Source organism: Peromyscus californicus, unplaced genomic scaffold (assembly GCF_007827085.1).
Source record: "Peromyscus californicus insignis strain IS unplaced genomic scaffold, ASM782708v3 Scaffold_4__1_contigs__length_199733344, whole genome shotgun sequence".
In the NCBI taxonomy this organism is placed as follows: Eukaryota; Metazoa; Chordata; class Mammalia; order Rodentia; family Cricetidae; genus Peromyscus; species Peromyscus californicus.
This window is the reverse complement of record NW_026294562.1, coordinates 145083181-145103986: the sequence shown is the minus strand read 5'-3', so window position 1 is coordinate 145103986 and position 20806 is coordinate 145083181. Positions and strand designations below refer to the sequence as shown.

Sequence of the window (20806 nt, the reverse complement as noted above, 5' to 3'; positions counted from 1 at the left end):
GCATCTGCTTCCATCAGTTCTATGGAGAGCAGAATGTCAGTAGCAGCCCTGTTTCCACAGTTGATATCGCAGGCATCACTACTCTTTCTTACTCATACTCCCTGGAGGGAGGGACGAGGACAGTGCCAAAGAGGAGGGAGTGACATATTAGCATGCCTCATTTGAGCACAGGACAATTGGTGCTTTAAGTCAGGAAACTTTGGCCACCTGTCAAGACCCCTTTAAGCCCCGCCCCCACCACCTTACAATGGCAGGAGCCAGCAAGTTACACCAAGATAGAGAGAACTTGAGTGACAGTAGACAACAATGTAGCCATCAGTGTCACACATGGGGTGAGTGTGACTGACACGGGCGGTTTCCATGCTGTGGTTGGGGTCCCCCAAGGGACTGCCCAGCTGTGGTGGACTACACAGGACGATCTTGTAGGGTAGAGAAAGCAACTGACCTTTACTAAGCCCTTCACAATGGTCTCATTTGCCGTTTTACCCAACAAGGCTCACGGGCCTGTCTCAGGGGAATTGCAGGCACTGAACTTCTTCTCAGCCATGCCATAAGGATTTGTGCATGTCAGTTCACTCAAGCTGTAATGAAATATCAGACAGGTGTGCACATCTACAAGGATGGCATGACAGGGGCAGAAAGAGGTCAGGAACGGCCAGAAGATCAGTTCTGAGTGAGGCTGACAGAGTTAATGGCTGAGACTACTTCCCCCACAACTCAGGTTGAACTAGTGTGACTCTTAATAGGAAACCCAGGTAGGATCTTGATCCTCATGCACAGGGCCAGGGTTCTCTGTCACATCTCCTAAATGTGCTTAGCTGCCCCAAGGCAAATGAACTTGGGAATTTCAGTAGATTGCCTGATATTGGGGCTTTGGAGTCTACTTCTCTGGCAGGCTCTGATGCTGGCGAGCACTCTACTTGAAAGACAGTCTACCTCATGGAAGGAATGTATGCCTTTCTTCACACTTGAGTCTTTACTTCCCAGGATATAGGGCCTCTGCTAGCATGGGTTATCACTGTTATTTGGTGATTAATTCCTCTATTGTAGAGGAAGAGTCTTCAAAGAGTACCTGTTCTCTCTTTCCCAGGTCAGAAAGCATGGGAGGGAGGCCCCACTTGCTGTGAAACACATCCTATCTGATGATCCACCTCACTGGGTACCAGGCACTTAATTTGAACTCCAAACCTTCCAGGATGCCTTAGGAAGCATTCCCCCAAGCCAAGATTCCTCACAGAGCCATGTAGAGATGTGAACATGGAAACATCATTCACACAGCATCTAGATCACGAGCATGAACGATGAAAGAGTTCCAGAGCTATGGAAGGTTTTTCCCAAGCTTCTAGAAAGCCTCTAAGGCCAGGCACTGTGTGGCACAATCTGATTCCCTGCAAGGAAGTCCTGTGATGGCATTGCATGAATCTGTTAAGTTGAGAGGTTTACAAGTACTGTCAAAAAGGAAGGGTAGGATTCCACAAGCCTGTTGGAGCCCCAGCTGCCAGGCATGGAGCTGCAGGGTTTGGTGTTTTCCTGCTGTATTATAATCCTGCTTTTTATCTGATGATTATGTCTCATTCTTCCCTTTGGGTCTGAAAATGTTTACTTTCTGCCACTGTATATTGGAAGTATGTAGTTTTTTATTTTATTAGAGCTCGTGGCTACATTTCTGTGAGTCTTGGAAGAGACTTTGGACTTTCAAGCATTGTTGGAACTATTAAAGACTATGTAGATGTTGAAATAGGATTAAATGTATTTTGCATTATAAGATGGCTATGAGCCTACAGGGATCAGAGGTGGAAGGTTATGGTTTAAAAGTGATGTTTGGGTGACAAATTGGCAAAGGGTGGACTTGTGCTAGTTAACTCTGACTGCCAACTTTATAGGATTTAGAATCAGCTAGGAGATAAACCTCTGGGTGTGGCTATATTTCCAGAGAGTTTTAACTAAGATAGGAAGACCCACCCTGAATGGAACCACTCCCATCAATAGGCTGGGTCCTAAGATGCAGAGAATCATGAGCACCAGCATTCATCTCTCTGCACTGTATCTGCAGATACAATGTGACCACCTCCATCAACAGGCTGGGTCCTAGGATGCTGAGAAGCATGAGCATCAGCATTCATTTCTCTGCACTGTGTCTGCAGATACAATGTGACCAGCTCCATCAATAGGTTGGGTCCTGGGTTGCAGAGAAGAATGAGCATCAGCATTCATCTCTCTGCACTGTGTCTGCAGATGCAATATGACCCCTCCCCTCCTGCTCTACCACCATGACTTCCCTTCCATTATAGACTACATCCTCAACCCATAGTGAAAATAAAACCTTCCTTCTTTACATTGCTTTTACTTTGGGGTATTCTGTCACAGTGATGAGGCCAGTAGTAAAGACAAATAATCTAGAGACGACTTAGAGAATAAGCTCTGCTGATGTGCCACTCTTGTGCCATTTTCTCTGAAAAGTTTGAGTGGCAGTGTTTGATGTCCTGGGGAGAGGGGCTTCAAACAATTCTCTGTGGACATTGAATGGTATCTTTATTTAGTATCTATCACAGTTAGTAAAATATCTCCATTGCCATGATACAGGAGCACAGTAATGTAGCTCTGCCTTGAACACACATTATGTTCCTTCCATTAGGCTGCCTCCCAGTAGTGAAAGAGGATACAAGGACTTAGCAAAGGGAATCACAAGGCTTCCTGCAGGTATGTGAGGCTTATATTAACCACAAGCATGTGATGAACATTTACGTGGGTTTATGAGCATTGTTTTTTAAAGTTAGTCAGGACCATCTCACGAGCGGATCACAAGCCACCGAAGATGGCAAAAGTAGGGAGAAATATGGGAAAATTGGAATTAAAACTAATGTTAAAAAACAGGTTTGAAACTACAGTGCTTGTTTGGTGACAGCTGGGCTGGTCTCAGACAGTTCACTCACCACACGGTGGTCTGAGTCAAGCATAGGCTACACAGGAACTGAAATATTGTTAGTTGACATGGAGACATGCCGGCATTGTGCTGTGATGAGTCAGCCTATGTCCAGGCTGCCTGTCTTTAAGAGCAGCCTGTAGAGATAACTCTCATCTCTAGACAACCCTTGCAGAGAGCAGGTTGTGGATTAGTGGTACAAGGCTCTGATTTTCGAGCTTTCTTTCTTTCTTTCTTTTCTTTTCTTTTTTTTTTTTTTTTTTTTTTTAAGATTTATTGATTTAGTTTGTAGGCAGTGAGTGTTCTGCCAGCAGGCCAGAAGAGGGCACCAGATCTCATTGTAGATGGTTGTGAGCCACCATGTGGTTGCTGAGAATTGAACTCAGGACCTCTGGAAGAATAGCCAGTGCTCTTAACTTCTGAGCCATCTCTCCAGCCCTCGAGCTTTCTTAATAACATATCTTGCTCTAGTGTATTAAAATACATCAATGTTTTCATGTTAATTTCATATCAAAATGATAATGCTTTATGAAGATAAGTTGAATAAAATGTGTTAAAACTGATTTCACTTGTATCTAACATACAAAATCTCAAAGCAAACTGATGGCATGCAGCTTGTCTTTACAGGGTAGCACTGGCCTGGGACATATTGTGAAAGAATAAGAAATGTGACTCTGAGCATGAGGAATTAGAAGTTAGGAGGTGAATCAGTGGGTGAGCAGAGAGCAGGCAGCTGGCCAGTGGAGAACGGGGAAGAGGGGACCCAGTTCTTAAGGTTGACACGTTGTTGCAGTTCTGCACTGAATATTCCTAAATGCAATGCCAATTTTAAGAAATACGGGAAGCAGTTCTAGAAAAACTCAGGATAGTCTTTCTGTTAAAAATTAAATTGGTCTGGCAAAGTAGTTTTAATCTTATTTTTTTTCAATTTTTTGAAATCATAATGTAATTACATCATTCTCCTGTTCCGTTTCCTCCATCCAACCCCTCCATGTATCCATCCTTGCTCTCTTTCAGATTCCTGACCTCTTTTTTCTTCAGTTGTTGTTAAATTCATATTTGTGCATATATGTGTGTGTGTGTATGTTTATACACTCACACATTTATATGTGTACACATATATTCCTATATATGTAAAAACAACCCGTTCAGTCTGTATAATGTTGCTTGTATGTTTTCAGGGCTGACCATTTGGTACTGGATAACCAGTTGGTGTGCTCTTCTCTGCAGAAGACTGTTTCTCCCCTTCAGCATCCTTGGGTGCCTGTAGCTCTTTGTGTAGGCTTGAGGACTCTTGAGCTTTCTCCATGCATGTTAGCATGTCTATTGGCCTCCTCTTTGTTCAGCTCATATTTAGGCAGTCATGTTAGTGGAGCTTTATGGGTATAGATCCCGGCATTCCTAGGAGACACAATCTCACAGCAGTATACTGTTTTTTTTTTTTTCCCCCTGGAATTGGCTGACATTGAAGAGCAACTGCCTCACAGTCACAATATGAAGTTGGTCACAGTCCCCACTACCCCCTCTCCTGGAGGCTCACATCCAATGCGGACTGACATTTGCTACTTTAGAGCACATGCATCTCTTTCTTGAAGTATACTTAAGAGAAAATCAAAATACATATATAACAAAAAGTCAGAAAATTTTGATAAATGTGAGATTACCTGTTATGGAGGGGAAAAATTCATTCGTGTTCAACAACAGGTTAACATTTTTCCTTCTTTTAGAGAAATTTCTCATAACCGCACAGAGCAGTGTACCTGGTATGACTAACCAGATGCCATTTCTCCCAGGTGTACAGCTTCCCTATTAAATGGAATTTCAGATGTATGACATACAGCTATCTCTTCTTTTTTTCTGGAGGCTGACCTTTCACTATCTTGATGATGTCCTTTGAGGTGTGACAGTTTTCAACACAATGGCACCACTTTGTCTATTTTTTCCTTTGTTATTCATAATTCTGGCTCCAGAGCTAAGCCACCATCAGGTAACCCATAATCACAAGGACCTACACTCATTATCCTCCAATGGCTGCATAGCTTGGTTTGGAGTGCAGCTTCCTTCTTTGGCACATACAAATCCCAGCCTCTCAATAGTGTCTGTGGAAAAGGCCATCCTTCCGCACTGAATTATTGTGGTGCCCTTATCAAACATTAATTGACCATGAATGTACTTTGACTTTCTAAATTTCAGAACTCAATTCCATTCCATGATCTGTATGTGTATCTTTCTGACCATAGCAATGCACTGTCTTGGTTATTGTAGCTGGATAGTTGATTTGAAATCACATGCATGAGGCATATATATATTTGTTCTTCAACAAAGAATATTTTGGACATTCTGGAGTTTTTGCAAAATTTTTAAAGATTTTAGCATGACCCTGTTAATTTGGGGACCCAAATCTAGCTGGAGCTTTCATAAGAATTGTATTGAATCTTTGCAGAGCATTATTATCTTAATAAAATTAAAGATTTCTGTTCATTAACAGGATGCCTTCTGTTTATTTAACCTGTGTTTCTTTAGATTCAATCAACTATTCTACCTTGGCTTGCACTTCCCAGTCACTTCAAGAATACTGAAGACCACACATGAGTGGGCTTTGGGAATTTTCATTCAGCATGAATTCTGGGGTAGTCCAACAACCTTGTTGCACAAACCAGTAATTGCCTTATTTTGGTTGCTGAGTAGTCCAGCTTAAGGATCTAAGAGCAACTTTCTCACCAGCCTGTGCACTGACAGGCATGAAAATGTTTTCCATTAGGGATTGGTATTATAGCTGGGCAGATGGTGTATACTTGTAGCCCCAGTACTGAGCAGCTTAGGAAGACTGGAGGTCAAGGCAGACTAGGGCTACACAGAGAATCTGTCTCTAGGAAAGAAAAGCAATTATGCTCCGAATATCCATAGGTAGGTCTTCATGAATATCTACAGGTACGTCTTCATGAATATCCATAGGTAGGTCTTCATGAATATCCGTAGGTAGGTCTTCATGAATATCCATAGGTAAGTCTTCATGAATATCCATAAGTAGGTCTTCATGATTACATGATTATATACTTTGTTTCTCAGGGCCCAATGTCTAACTATGCAATATCTAGTTCTCCTAGTATGGTTTTTGTTTTGAAAGGAACTTCAAATTCTTTTCTATTTCTACCATTTTATATTCCCATCAACAGAATGTCCAGTGTCTTCTACTTTCTTACCACTGTGCTGTATTTCAGCCATTTTAATAATGATTAATAATATAGTGATAGCTCTTTCTGATTTCATCTTATATTTACTAACTTTTATGATTTGTAACTTCTTTATGTACCTACTTTCCCTGTATATCACTCTTGGCTAACTTACTATTTATAATATTTGTTTCATTTTAAAATTGTGATAAAAATACATAGAGGATTAATGAGATGAATCAGTGAATCAAGGAACTCATATATAGGGAAGAGAGAACTGACGCCACACTTGCTATTGCTTCCCTCTGTACTCATTACACACACACACACACACACACACACACACACACACACACACACACATGTATATATACATACATACATACATATATATATGTATACCTCCAATGTTTCTTATGATGGTTAGACAATTTTTTTCTACCTTAGAATATTGTGAAAGCAATATACAATTTTAAAACACCTTTCATAATCTATAGGTCTTTCCCAGGCTGTTGCATCCACATGGTTCTCTCTGGTGACTCTGAGCAACAGCAGCATCCAAAGCAAGCAATCAACCTTGTAATCACTAAGTGTGCAAAATGGGCACTGAAGGATGCTTTGTTTCTGAGTTACGGAGCTCGGCATGTTGCACTCAATATATCTGCAATTTTGGGTGTTTTCAACCCAACAATGCATCCACCTGGATGTATTTGAAAAGTTGAAAAAGTTGAAAAGCACTTGTACATTGTAGCTGTGGCACATCAGCTCTATCAGCATTTCAAAGGCCATACAATTTCTGAAAATTTAACCACAAAAGAAATAACGTTCGTGGGAATATATTCTGATCAATCAGCCGAGCAGAGGGGAAGACTTTTTCATAATGCTAATATTTAACCAAGAGAAAACCAATAAGGAAATAAACTATATTCAAAATAACTGTAAAGAAAGAATAAAAATAGCCATTTACACACATTTTGTCTTTTAACTTAATTGTTTTTCTACAGAGAACCTCGAGACAGATATCATAGGGGCTGTAGTGACAGCTCAGCAGTTAAGAGTGAATACTGCTCCTGCAGAAGACCCAAGTTCATGCCCACAACCCACAAGGTGTGGCTCACAACCACCTGTAACACCAGCTCCAGGGGGATACAGCACCCTCTGGCGGCCAACATAGGTATACAGATAAGGATGCAGTCAAAACACTCACACAGAGAACATTTTTTAAAAATCTTTTTGAAAACTCCTCTTATTTTAGTTACTCATCTTTTAATTTACTGTGACCACCTTCCACAACTGTTCTATACCAGACACAGAATTAATTATGTCTGGTCTCACAAATTATAACAGACTGCTTCCTGGTACTTTATTCTAATTACTAACTAGTTCCAGAAGGGATATATATTTTATATCCTTTTTTACACACTAAAATAATTTTATTTCTATAAGCTATATTCTCTCTAGAAATAGAGCAAATGTCATGCATACATAATCCTGTTCTGGAATGGAAGATTTAGAAGATTCTGCAGAATAGTTAAACAAGTTTTGAAAGCGTGAGGGTGTAAAGGAAACTGACAGGAAGAAACAGGATTGTAAGGGCGTGCCTGAGATGGGACACTTGAAGCCCTGTCGTCTCTGCTGGCTTCCTAGGGAGCCTGAGAATTCCACCCAGGCAAGGAACAAAACCAGGCCCAAGGCCAGGCCCTGGCAGAAAGTAAGATTCCAGAGGCAAAAGGCAAAAAGCCCTCAGCTGGAGGTCTCTTGAAGGAGTCTCTAAAGGAGCCTCCTATCCACCCTTGCCTGTGAAGGGATGCATGAGCAAAAGTGCTTTTCTAACTTATGAATTCATACTCCAGAGCCTGAAATGGCAAGAATGTATAGACTTAAGATCACACCATATGTATAACCCAGCTTCTCTGGCTTAAACTTTAAAGTGACAGAAAAAGGAACCACTAACTAATGTGCCAACATGTATGACTCACAGTGACATCCTGCTGAGTAAAAGAGACCAGACACCAACTATGAAATTATCGACCAGGCAGCTAATATGCAGTGATACAAACCAGATCAATAATTACCATGGGGTGAAGACGAGAATCACTTGCAAAGATGGGAAGATGGTTACAAATTTAGTAAGTTCAATACATGCTTAGAAAGCATAAGGCCTCAATAAATTCACAAAGAAATTCTTAGAAGAGGTCCTAGGAAACATTAATTCAAGTTGACAAATGACTCAGAAACTAATTGTGCAAAGCTGTCCCACAGAGACAAATAGTTTTGAAAATTTTTCAAAATAGAAGTCATCAAAAATATGGTAAAGAAATCTAAAACTGAGCAGGAGACTGGAAAAAAGAGCGAATGGGAAGCCTGTTAGTATAATGTAACCACTTAAATTACACACTCAATAGATGAGGCAACGGCATGTCGACATATTGGAAAGAACAGCAGAAGCAGCTGGGCGGGTAATAAATACGGCCTGCATAGATCACTCAGAATCACGCCATGTGTCCACATGTGCCCGAACAGCTCACAAGACTGCTGCAGAGTCTGCCATTCTCTGACTTTTAAATACAGGGAACAACTGCTTAGGGATCTGTATGTAACCTTACCACACCAGAGACAGGCACATTCAAGTGCTGGACACCAGCCATTTGTGCTATCAACAAATATAGTAAGTTTGGATTCAGCTAGTCAATAGCTGTTCTTTACGTGAGATCGTTTTTTACCAAGTCTAGGAGGTCAGTTAAATTCTGTGTTGCATCTTGAATTCTTCTGAACTTAAAATCAATTCTAAAGTGTGTCTGTCCCCTGATACCACAGTCTGTCTGCCGGAGGCTCCCTCAGACTTGCCAGGCACGCTTTATATTCAGTTTTAAAGAAAGCCAATACAGTTATTTAAATGTTTGTGAGTCTTACATACATACATAAGTACTTGTGATTAATACATTTAAAATAAACCACCATAAATTCAATAGGTGAATTTCCATATTGACCTTTGCTTAAAAGCTTTGTAAGTCAGCAAATTCATCTGATATTTGATATTTCCTTGTGGATGTGCTCAGGCACTTAGCATTAGGAATGATCTAAATCAATCACCACCTGTTCCAGAAGACATATAAGTACATTCAAAGGGAAGAGCTGACCTTCCTCATTAAAAGGCAAATCTTGAAAATATTAAACCTAAAAAAAATGTGGCAAAAATTTGCAAAAAATAGGCATAGCTCATTAGTATTGGTCTCCCTGGGGAGTGAATGCACTGGTTAGCCTCTGAATCCTTCAATATCATCATCAGTAACAGAGCCACTCACCCTTTAATCAAATTTACCTGTTTTGCAACGTTCTGTGCGACGCAGTCTAGAGTAAAACCATCCTGGTGGCCAGCGACACAACTACTACTGGTTTGCTTTGGTTGTGTAGTAACCGAGTCACCCAATTGCAGGGCTGTACACTGGAAACCAGACCCAGTCCAGCCAGATCCAGTGCCAGAACTCCCCACCCAGATGCAAATCCCCTGTGTACTCACAGCTAGAGAAGGTCAGGGGGCAGGCATGCGCATCCATGGGGAAGTTGTGCAGCTGCAGCTGGCACTCTGCATTGATAGTGAGCCTATGAAAGAGACCAGTATCATTTGAGATCAGCGACAGCATAGCCAAGGCCTCCAAGGTGGGTAAGGCATCGCGCTACAGATGCATGCATGCATGCTGGTGGTGATGGTGGGGGGTAATGCCAGGACACACTGTCCCCCTCACTCTGGTTCATTAAGTGGGGCGCTCTGATTGCTTTCTTACTGTGCTATTCTGTTTTGCTTTTAAGTAGAGGGAATTCTAGGAAAACTCCAGCGGTGCCTAGAAACACAAGCCAAGTCACAGTGGGGGAAACCAGCTGTTGTTTTCTAAGCCACTGTTTCTATTTGTTCCAATAAAATCCTTCCACTTGAAACTGGTGTGCTGGTCCACACAGGTATTAGGCCAAATCCATCCACTTCCGTGGTATTTCTTCTTTGGCTACCTGCCCCTATTGCCCTAGGCAGGTGGCAGCTGTACTATTCAAGTACATTTCATGTTCCCTGTGTGTCAAAGTCTTATCATAGATTTAGGACCAGCCAGGCCCAGGACTGCTTTGCTCGGGATCAGCTTCTCTTCTGAGTCTCCTTCCTAGTCCTTAGTGATTGATGAGAAGCCGGTTAGAGTTTCTGTCTTTCTTAGCCCTTGGCATCACCAAACATGCTGTGGTTCTTTGCTGTTCTTTCTGTTGGTCCCTGTATGGAAGCTTCCTTCCCTTGGGCTTTGGTGAAGCCTTCACATTTTGATGTCAGTGTGTGTCTATTGGTGCTGCGGGAACTTCAGTGTTAGGAATCACGATTTCTCCTCCATGCCATGATCACTCATAATTAAAATCTCTATAATGAATATGGAATGAAGGAGAATTTTAGAAGTTATGGGGAAGAGAGGCTTAAAGGAGCCTGGGAAAAGTAGTGTGTTTCAAAGGAAGTCACTTTTCCTTAATTTATGGTCAATCTGAAATACCCTTCAGCCTGGGAAAGGAGACAGGCAGGTTCTTAGGAACCTTAAACCTGTAGTAGGGGGTAGGTGAACTGGTCACCTCTGTCAGGCTCCTTAATCCTTCCCCTTTTCTTTTAAGGAGGCCAAGCTTTCACATGGGGTTCTGAGTTCTATGAAGAGGCCTCTTTAAGGTCTCTCTTTCCTTAGTTCCTGTGACCTAACTTGCAGAAGAATTAATGTGTTTGTCTAGATAAAGGAAGTACTGTCTTTGGAAGTCAAGGTCCCAAGAAGTCCACACAGACATTCAGCACCCTGGAGAGAACAGCTGCCCAGCAGGGAGCCCCCATATGGGGTTTTACTGCAGTCCTTTGTGTTCCAGAAAAACACTTTGCACCCCTGAGCCCCAAGAAGATGAATATTTGAGACAAAAGGGTCTCCAGATTTTTACAAGCAGGGCTTGAATAGATCTATTCTCTTCGTTCGTGTTTCCTGGGTATAGCAGCAAGTAATACTACCTTAGATTCCATTAGCAAAGACTCAGTTTAAAAAACTGAGCTATGTGGAACCTGCATGGAACTGGACTAGGCCCTCTGTATACGGGAGACAGTTGTGTAGATTGGTCTGTTTGAGGGGCCCTGGCAGTAGGATCAGGATCTATCCCTGGTACGTGACCAGACTTTCTGGAGCTCATTACCTATGGTGGGACACCTTGCTCAGTCTTGATGCAGTGGGGAGGGGCTTGGTCTTCCCTCAACTGAGTATACCAGGTTTGCTGACTCCTCATGGGAGGCCTTTCTTTTTTGGAGGAGGGGATGGGGATTGGGGCAGGGAGGAAACCTGGAGGGGAGCGGGAGGAAGGATGAGAGGGGGATCTGTGTTTCGTATGTTAAATGAATAAAAACAATTCTTAAATAAAAAAAATAAAGTTAAAAAAAACTGAGCGATACAACATCTTACCTTAATGTGTAAAGGATTTTCCCATCATTCCAGATTCTGAGGAGCTGGTTGGGTGTGGTGATCCAATGAGCCTCTGCTGTTTTAGAGTTTCGGAAGATGGTATCTGGGATCCATATCAAGCCAACCATGTTGCTGTTCAGAGTAAGTATTTTCATTGTACTGTTAAATCGAAGGCGGCTGTCTGTCCAGGTTTGAGCAAAAAATATATCAATTTGGTATTCCTGAAACAGAGAAAAGATACTTTCCCTTAATCTGTGGTCAATCTGAAAAGCCTTTCAGCCTGAGAAAGGAGACAGGCAGGTGCTTAGGAACCTTAAACCTATGAGATGTAACAGGGTAGGTGAACTGGTTACTTTTGTCCTGCTGATGAATCCTTTCCTCCCTCTAGGAGGCATCCCTTTCACAGGGCTTCAAACATTTAAGGAGACTGAATTTCAATATGCTTTGCTGTCTTGATCAAAAGTTTAGTTTTCTCCACATTCTCACCCCACCCCTCCTCTCTTTGTGAGTGGCTGATAAACTGTCTGGCTTAGCATATTCATATCCAACAAACACTAATTGACATTATCAGCAAACAATATGATGGAATCCTTGATGCATTGTTTTGTTAACCTTAAATTGCAATAAGAATATACAATCTGATGGGGGTTGAAGAGAGAGCACTACACACTTCAGGACGTGGTGAAGAGCCTAAACTTGGATACCTTGTGTGATAACTCAGAGCCGATACTCTATACAATGAGGAAAAAAATGTCCCCTTCCTAAATGTGTAAATAAAATGATGAAACAGAAATGTGGATGCTAAGCACAGAGAGCCAGTAACTTATAAATACCAGCTCATGAAATGACTCATCATTTTATTCAACAGTCTTCCCAAATCACACAACCTTAGGAGGAAGAGGAAGTACAAGAAATAAACAGCACGAAACTGGAGTGAAAAGCCACCGAAGGCAATCTCAATGTTAACAGAAGGCTGGGCAGGGGGAGGATGTGGAGGAGTGGCGGTGGTGGAGGTTAGGGTCACACAGGCAAAGATCCAGTGTTGAAAACTGTTGTTCCAGGGTTCACAGGCCCAATATGACTTTGTTGTGATGATCAGAGAACTGAGACAGGGCCAAGAGCACTACAGAATACAAGGGATATCTCTGCCTCATCTGTTTCTAAGGCTGTTTTGTAACCACACTGTGAAGAATCACCATAGGTCTGGGGACAGGTGGTCTGGGGATTTAGGGGTTGATCTCAAAAGCTTTTTCTTTCATAGTTCCCATTATGTATTAGGTATTATACATTTCTTGCTTTGCAGAACACGAACTCAGTAGCTTTCAATGAACTAGGTAATTCTCCTTTCAATCAAGCTTCCAGGAAAAGAAGGCCCCTGAGACTCAGCTAGTGTTCCATTAACTAATGTTTCCCTTACCATTGCTTTATTCCATTGACCATGCTAGGCCCTGTAGCCCTCAGAGAAGCAGCACTTATAAGGAGAAAAGGTCATGGTCATCAGGGAGCTTGTTTTCTAGTCAAATAAGACAAATATTGTTTAAAAAATGTGTGTTTTAGTGTCATAATACCATGCACACACACAGAAAAGGTTTGGATTCTGTTCAGAGAAAACCAAAAGCATGTTATATGCATTCACTGAAAGTCCACATGCTGGAAATTTCTATTTGAGACTCTAGTGTCTGGAATGTAATTTGGATTAGGAGAGGTTAAGGTCCCTATCATGGTGTTCATGGCTTTTCAAGAAGAGGAAGACAGACTGGTGAAATAGCTCAGCATGAAAAGCTCTTGCTGTGCAAGTCTGAAGATTTAAGATTGACCCCAAGGGAACCATGATGAAAGGAGAGACTGAACTCCTGAAAGTTGTGTTCTGACCTCCACAGATGCACTGCATCCCATGTGGGCCCACATTCACACACAGATTGAGATGGAGACAGAGAAGGGGGAGGGAGGGAGGAAAAGAAAAGGAGGGAGAAGGGGGAGGGGATATAAAATGAACAAAAATGTAAAATTAAATACATCTTGGTTAAATCCAGAAGTTGGTAATTAAGAGAAGAGAGACTGAAAGCAATAGGCTTCTGTCTCACCATGTGGTACCTGCTTCCTCCGTGCTGTGTTAAAACTCAACAATAAGACACCATGCCCTTGGGCATCCTGCTTCCAGAAACGTGGTCTGAGAAAATGTCTATTCTTTATACATACCTCAGTTTGTGGTACAAGTATCTAGAAACAGAAAACATGGTAGAGCAGTGTCCAGGCCTTCGCCTTCAGAGAAGGGGGAGTTAAGAGCAGAGAAGTTGAGTTTATGTGAGCTTCTGAGCAGCCAGGAAAAAAACTGATCAGGAAACTTCCCCAGAAGACTCAATCCAGTGTCAACTCACAAGCTATCAGGGGCTTTGTGATGTCTCAGCAAACAGATGACCTTCAAAAGTGTCACTCATACATCTTCCAAACATGCCCTTATAGATTAAAGGCTGCTACCTCCAAAATATATGTATCTAATAGGCGATCCTAAACACAAGGCAGAGTATGAGATGGAAATAAGCAAATGAGTAAGTGTGTGTGTGTGTGTGTGTGTGTGTGTGTGTGTGTGTGTGTGTGTGTGTGTGTGTGTGATTCCTGTTCATATATTCTCTTATATTCTGACAGATATAAAAACAGGGTTCAAATGATAGACTGACAACCTGGGTGAGTACATTGAGAGGCATCCAAACAGATCCATACTTATTACCCAGCACAAAACTCAACTCCAAATGGATCAAAGACCTCAGAATAAGTCCAGATCCACGGAATCTGATAGAGGAAAAAGTGGGCAACAGTCTTGAACACATTGGCACAGGAAAAGCCTTTCTGAATAGAACACCCATAGCACAGGCACTAAGAACAAAATTTTCTTTTAAATGTTTTTATTTTATAATTAATTTAATTTTACATATCAGCCACGGATTCCCCTGTCCTCCCTCCTCCCACATCCCAGCCTTCCCCCCCAATCCACCCCTCATTCCCACCTCCTCCAAGGCAAGGTCTTCCTTGGGGAGTCAGCCCAGCCTGGTAGATTAAGTTGAAGCAAGTCCAGTCCCCTCCTCCCTACACCAAGGCTGAGCAAAGTTTCTCAGCATAGGCCCTAGGTTCCAAAAAGCCAGCTCATACACCAAGGACAGGTCCCAGTTCCACTGCCTGGGGGCCCCCTAAACAGTTCAAGCTAATCAACTGTCTCAGTTATCCAGAGGGCCTGGTCCAGTTCCATGGGGGCTCCTCAGCTGTTGGTTCACAGTTCATGTGTTTCTACTAGTTTGGCTATTCGTCCTTGTGCTTTTTCCAATCATGGTCTCAATATCTCTTGCTTATATAATCCCTTTGGGGAGCAGGAGGTCCCAGAGGCATCAGGAACAGAGTGGGAGAACAAGGAAAGAGATACCATGATAGATGAAGACCCCATGGGAGTAGAAAGAACCAGAGTGCTAGAGAGATCCCCAGAAATCCACAAAGATACCTCCACAATAGACTACTGGCAATGGTCGAGAGAAAGCCCGAACTGACCTACTCTGGTGATCGGATGCCCAAACACCCTGCGTCATGATAGAACTCTCATTCAGTGACTGGTGGAAGCAGATGCAGAGATCCACAGCCAAGCCCCAGGTGGAGCTCCAGGAGTCCAATTGGTGAGAGAGAGAACAAAATTATTAAATGGAACCTCACCTGGTGTGGTAGCACATGCCTTTAATCCTAGCACTTGGGAAGCAAAGGCAGGTGTCAACCTGGTCTACAAAGTGAGTTCTAAGACAGTTAGGGCTACACAGAGAAATCCTGTCTTGAAAGACCAAAACAAACAAAATAATTCAAATAAGTGGGACCTCATGAAACTAAAAATCTTTTGCATGGCAAAGGACACCATCATTTTGACAAAGCAAAAGGCTACAGAATGGGAAAAGATTTTTACCAAATATACATCTGATAGAGGGCTAATATTCAAAATATTTAAAGAACTCAAAAAACAGGACATCAAGAAAACAAGTAACTCAATTAAAAATAGGGTACAAATCTAAACAGAATTCTCGAAAGAGGAAACTCAAATGGCTAAGAAGCACTTGAAGAAACATCCAACATCCTTAGTCACCAGGAAAGTGCAAATCAAAACAACTCTGATATTTCAATCTTACATCAGTCAGAATGGTCAAGACCAAGGAAACAAATGACAGAAGCTTATGCTGCTAAAGATATGAGACAAAGACAGCACTCATTCCTTACGGTAGGAATGTAGCCACTTGTACAGCCACTATGGAAATCAGTGAGGCAATTTTTCAGGAAGGTGGCAATTGATCTACTATACAAAAGATCCATCTATACCACTCTTGGACATATAGCCAAAGGATGCTTCATCTTATTACAGAGACATTGGCACAGCTATGTTCACTGATGCTTTGTTCATTATAGCCTGAAGTTGAAAATAACCTAGATGTCTGTCAAGGGATGAATGGATAAAGAAAATGTAGTGCATTAATACAATGGAATATTACTTCACAGTTAAAAAAATTAAATCATGAAATTCATAGGTAAATGAATGAAACTAGAAAAAATCATCCTGAGTGAGGTAACTCAGACCTAGAAAGACAAATATGGTATGTATTCACTTATATGTGGATGTTAGCTGTTGAGTCACTGATAAGCAAGTTACAATCCATATAACCACAGAGGTTAGGTATAGAGAAGGGACTAGAGGGATGGATGGGGAAACAGAATAGTTATGGATAGACAGGGGAGGGTGTGTACTTGAAGGATCAAAGGGAAAGAGGAAGAGAAGAGGAGAGTAAGGGAGGGGATACAGGGAGGGACAGCTAAAACTAAGGGTCATTTGAAGGATCATATGAAAACCTAATACATATATGTATATGTATTAGGTTTTGTGAAGGTTATTAGGTTTTATGCATATATGAAGGTGATCTAAGTGAAATCTCCAAATAACAGGGGAAACAGAGCCCCAACTGGACACCTCTCATCACCCAAAGAAGCTTCTCATACTAGGAATGGGTGAACATCTAATTGAGTTCTTGGCCAAAGAGGACCCATGGGAGACCTCAAACAACACAGGTTATTGCTACTGGCGAGGGCCTATTGTTGAAGACAACAGCTACACAATTCATTGAACACAGAGAACTCAAGCTGGTGTCTATCTAGAGCCTTTACCCCTACTGATGAGTGTTCATGGTACTGAAAGGTACTCTGAACACTACCAAAGAAGAAAGTTAAACATCAATCCAGTGACAAACCCTTTGATCTACAATGGTGACCTGCCTGCAAGATATACGGGTGCAGTAGTGGCACAAAGCTTATAGGAATAACCAACCAACATCTGATTTATGATAAGGCCCACTCCATGAGATAGAGCCCATATCCAGTGCTGATTGGGTGGCCATGAACCTGAGACTAAATAGGTCATGGACCTAGGAGAAAACCAAATACTGTTCTGCTAAAGGAACGTAGCAATAAAATGGATCCTAATGACATTCTGCTATACTCATAGATCCATGCCTTGCTCAGCCATCATCAGAGAAGCTTCCTCCTGCAGCAAATGGGAACAAATCTTCAGCCAGACAATATGCAGGGAGTGAGAGACCTTAGAACACTCAGCCCTAAATGGGATATCTCCATCAAATCCCTCCCCTCAGAGATCAGAGAACCCTGAGGAGGAGGAGGAGGCAGAAAGAGTGTAAGTGCCAGAGGAGATGGAGAACACCAAGGGATCAAGGCCTTGTAGACACATCAGAGATGCTGTGCATATGAACTCACAGAGACTGACGGTGTGCACAGGGTCTGCACCAGATGTGGTCCTAGAGCTGAAAGGAGAAGTGGACACAAGCTCCTCTCCCTATCCCAGAACCTATTTCCACGTGATAACTGCTTCCAAAGGAGAAACTAGTTTTCTCCAAAGGAGTCTCACAAACCACTCTTAAGGGTGGGCCCCATGCTCAGCAGTAGGTATCCAACAGAAAATGAAATCAATAGCATCATAGGAGGTTCTTTGTCTCATAATGGTTTTTTTGTTTGTTTGTTTATTGTGGCTTCCAATTTGGGGTTTGTAAGGGATTCCCATGTGTGTAAACGTGTGTCTCTGCATCAATATTCATTTCTTGAGCTTTTTCTTTGTTTATTTTTTGTTTGCTTTGTCCAACTTCCAGTTGTTCACTCTTGTTTTTTTTTTTTTTTCTTATCTCATTATTATTCCTTAGATGCCTATTTGTTCTCTAAGGAGAGATAGAAAGGGAGTGCATCCAGATGGGAAGGGAGGTGGAGTGGAACTGGGAGAAGTAGGGAGATATATGGTATGATTAAAAAAAATCTATTTTCTATAAAAGAAAAAGAAAAATTGACTGACATAGGAGTCATGAACTTGGGACTAAAAGCTAGCAGCTTGGTGACAAGTATGGGTTAAACACATCGAATCTGGCCCGTGACAAGGCAGAATGAATGTCTAATGAGCATACAGCTCTTTGAGCAGAGGTGGGAAATAAGGTTAATGAGCACATATTGAGTGCTATGACTGTGCTTAGGAACTTACCATGGGAAAAGAGTTCTCCCAGAACAAATGCAGGGAGTTGGAAAGCAGTTGTAAAAGAGAAAAGAGGAAGCCATCACAGAGTCTGGAAGGGTAGACAGCAGCCACAGCCCTTTCCCCGTCAGGACAGAATCATCCAGAGCTGCCTGAGCCTGAGAATCGGTTATGTAGAGATAGTACATCCAGCACTGAAACTACTAAAGGGGTTCAGGGACACTCTGAAAACTCTCAGGAAAAGGGATGTAAGCGAAATGTGGCTCCTCTACTGAAAGCTGACATGGCTATGGTAACTGTGGTCTGTCCTCCTTACTTGAAGCTCCACATCTGGAAATTTGACCAAGTATGATGGAAAATACTGAACCTGTACTGAACGTATTCAGAATTTCCTGTCCTTGTTTGAATTAGACAGCACCTGCAGTGCATTGGTATTATGAGTCACCCAGAGCTGATGTAAAGTACACGGGAGGACTGCTTAGGCTGTATGTATGTGTTAGAGAATTTTGCATTAGGGACTACTATCTGTAGTGGGTAGCTGTTCCATCTTTGACCTTGAAGCACTGCCTCATTGAGGCAGCCGGTAACTGCCATGCCTACCTATGATACGCCCCTGGGGCGTGGCTGAGATGGGAGCCCTTAAGACCTGAGATCCATCCATCTTGGCTCCTCATGATCCTGGATGCTGCATGGCAGACCGAGTCAGAGTTCTCCAGAGAACCCCTCTGGACTGTACCTCACCTCTCCCGGATCCTGTAACCAACCCCTTTACTGGCTGTAAGTTACCCCAAAATAAACCCCCTTTTAACTACGTGGAGTTGCCTTGTTAAATCTCCACATTAGCTATCTGTGAACTGAGGTATATATAAACATACACCCTCAGGTCGGGTGTGCATAATTTTCAATGAGAAGAGGGAAAATGAAGGCTATGGTAGAAGCAGCAGCAAACACAGACTTATCAGGTCAGTGCCACATGAAGAAGGAACCTGATGACATAGCTGGGCACTGGCTAGGCCAATAAGAAGTTAAGTTTTAAGAATTTCTGCACACAGAACCTCAAGTCAAGAAAATAATAAAAATGTAAGACAGCTCTACCTGTACATTCCCATCTCTCATGGGAAGACAGCAGCCTGGAAACAAGGCTTCAGACTCCAAGGATGATGACTTTCCAATTTACCATGATCAAACAGGTTAATTGAAAAGGAAAAAAAAATCCCAACAATGGAATCAAGAACCAGGGGGGAAATAATACTACCCAATGGCAGAACCATCAGGCAACCAAGAAACTCCAGCACCTTCCCAGAGGGGTCTCCAAAGTGTGACAGTGGTTGGACTGTTATATTCTGGCCCTTTCCATCTTAGTGCACATACTACGAGGAGGGATGCTCAGATAAGTTGTTTTTTTTTTTTTTTTTTTTTTTGGCTCACAGGTCAATAAAAGTCAATGTGGATTTGATTAGTGACATTGTTTTCACAGAGGACTAGTTCCAGCACCTCTCTTACAGCAAAATCTGTAGGTGTTCATCTTGTCCACAACAAGTACATGCATAGACCCTGTTCTTCTGTTGTATATGTCTACTCATCTCTGGATGGCTCAGAATGACAAATGCCATATAAGTGTAGTATAGGAAGTTATTATACTGTGTTCTTTAGGGAATAATGACAAGAAAGAAGCTGGTATATCTTTTGTCCAGACACATGCACCACAGGCATAGGCACATAGTGCCAAGCATTGATCTCCTTGGCCAATGAGCCCTGGAGAACACCAGGAGAATGCAATAGTGATCACAGTGTGGTAGGTCTACATAACACCGCATTCCACTGGACTCAGCAAAGTACCTAGCATACAGCAAATCCAAATATTGCCTTTTGGACCTATGTGCAATTCTTTTAGAAATATTTTTTCTCTGCAGTTGGTTGAAGCCGCAGGGGCAATGCCCACAGATGCAGAGGGTCAACTGAAAATTGCTAACCTTGACCTTTGGCATGGAAAGAGCTAAGCACTTGTCTTGTCTCCCTTGAAGAATAGAGAGGTCTATTTTCTTTAACAGAAAAGGAACTCCCTCCAGCTGGATACAGAACACAGGGCTCACTGGACTGTTGCCAAGCAGTGCAGCTCCTTTCCTTCAAACAAATGAACTTGCTTCCCCTGAGGTATGGACTTGGTCACTTCACTAATCATTAGGTGAGATGTGAGAGTGCTACGTACTCCACTGGGGTGAGGCACTTGAAGAACCTCCTTGAAACCCCCAAGAACCCACATAGATAAAAGCTCTACACATACCAGCTAAACACAGTGTGAGCAGTGTTTCCCAGACCATCGTGAGAAGGGCAAACCCCAGCCTGTTTCACTGACACAGGGTGGAATAAGGTCCCTCGGATGTGGAGTTGACAGACATAGGAGGACTTCATTGGTGACTTAGTGGGAACTGCTAGTCAAGGTGTTCAGTGGCCCATGCTGATAGGCAGTGGTCAAGGTCATGCTCAGCAGAAGATATAACAAACGGCAAAGCCATCTGTGGTATTTTGAATGAGATTGCCTCACATAGGCTCATACATTTGTGTGCTTAGTCCCCAACTGCTGAGCTATTGGGGAAGGATTAGGAGGTGGGGCCTTGTTGGAATAGCTGTGGCCTTGTTGGAGGAGGTATGTCACTAGGGTCTTTGAAACCTAAAAGCTCACATCAGGTCCAGTCAGTCTGTGCCTCTG

At 42.4% G+C, this 20806-nt stretch overlaps 1 protein-coding gene across 2 annotated transcripts in view; it reads right to left on the bottom strand.

The window, feature by feature from the left end:
* The window catches only part of Gabrg3 (gamma-aminobutyric acid type A receptor subunit gamma3), a 608211-nt gene that overhangs the window by 221443 nt on the left and 365962 nt on the right, over positions 1 to 20806 (bottom strand). For both annotated transcript variants that reach the window (XR_008213007.1, XM_052712995.1), the window contains exons 4-5: positions 11553 to 11773; positions 9617 to 9699 (exon numbers count right to left, since the gene is read on the bottom strand). Coding sequence is in view for 1 of the 2 variants with exons in the window: in XM_052712995.1 (XP_052568955.1) it covers positions 9617 to 9699; positions 11553 to 11773 (304 nt within the window). In the remaining variant the exon portion in view is untranslated. The remainder of the gene's footprint in view (positions 1 to 9616; positions 9700 to 11552; positions 11774 to 20806) is intronic.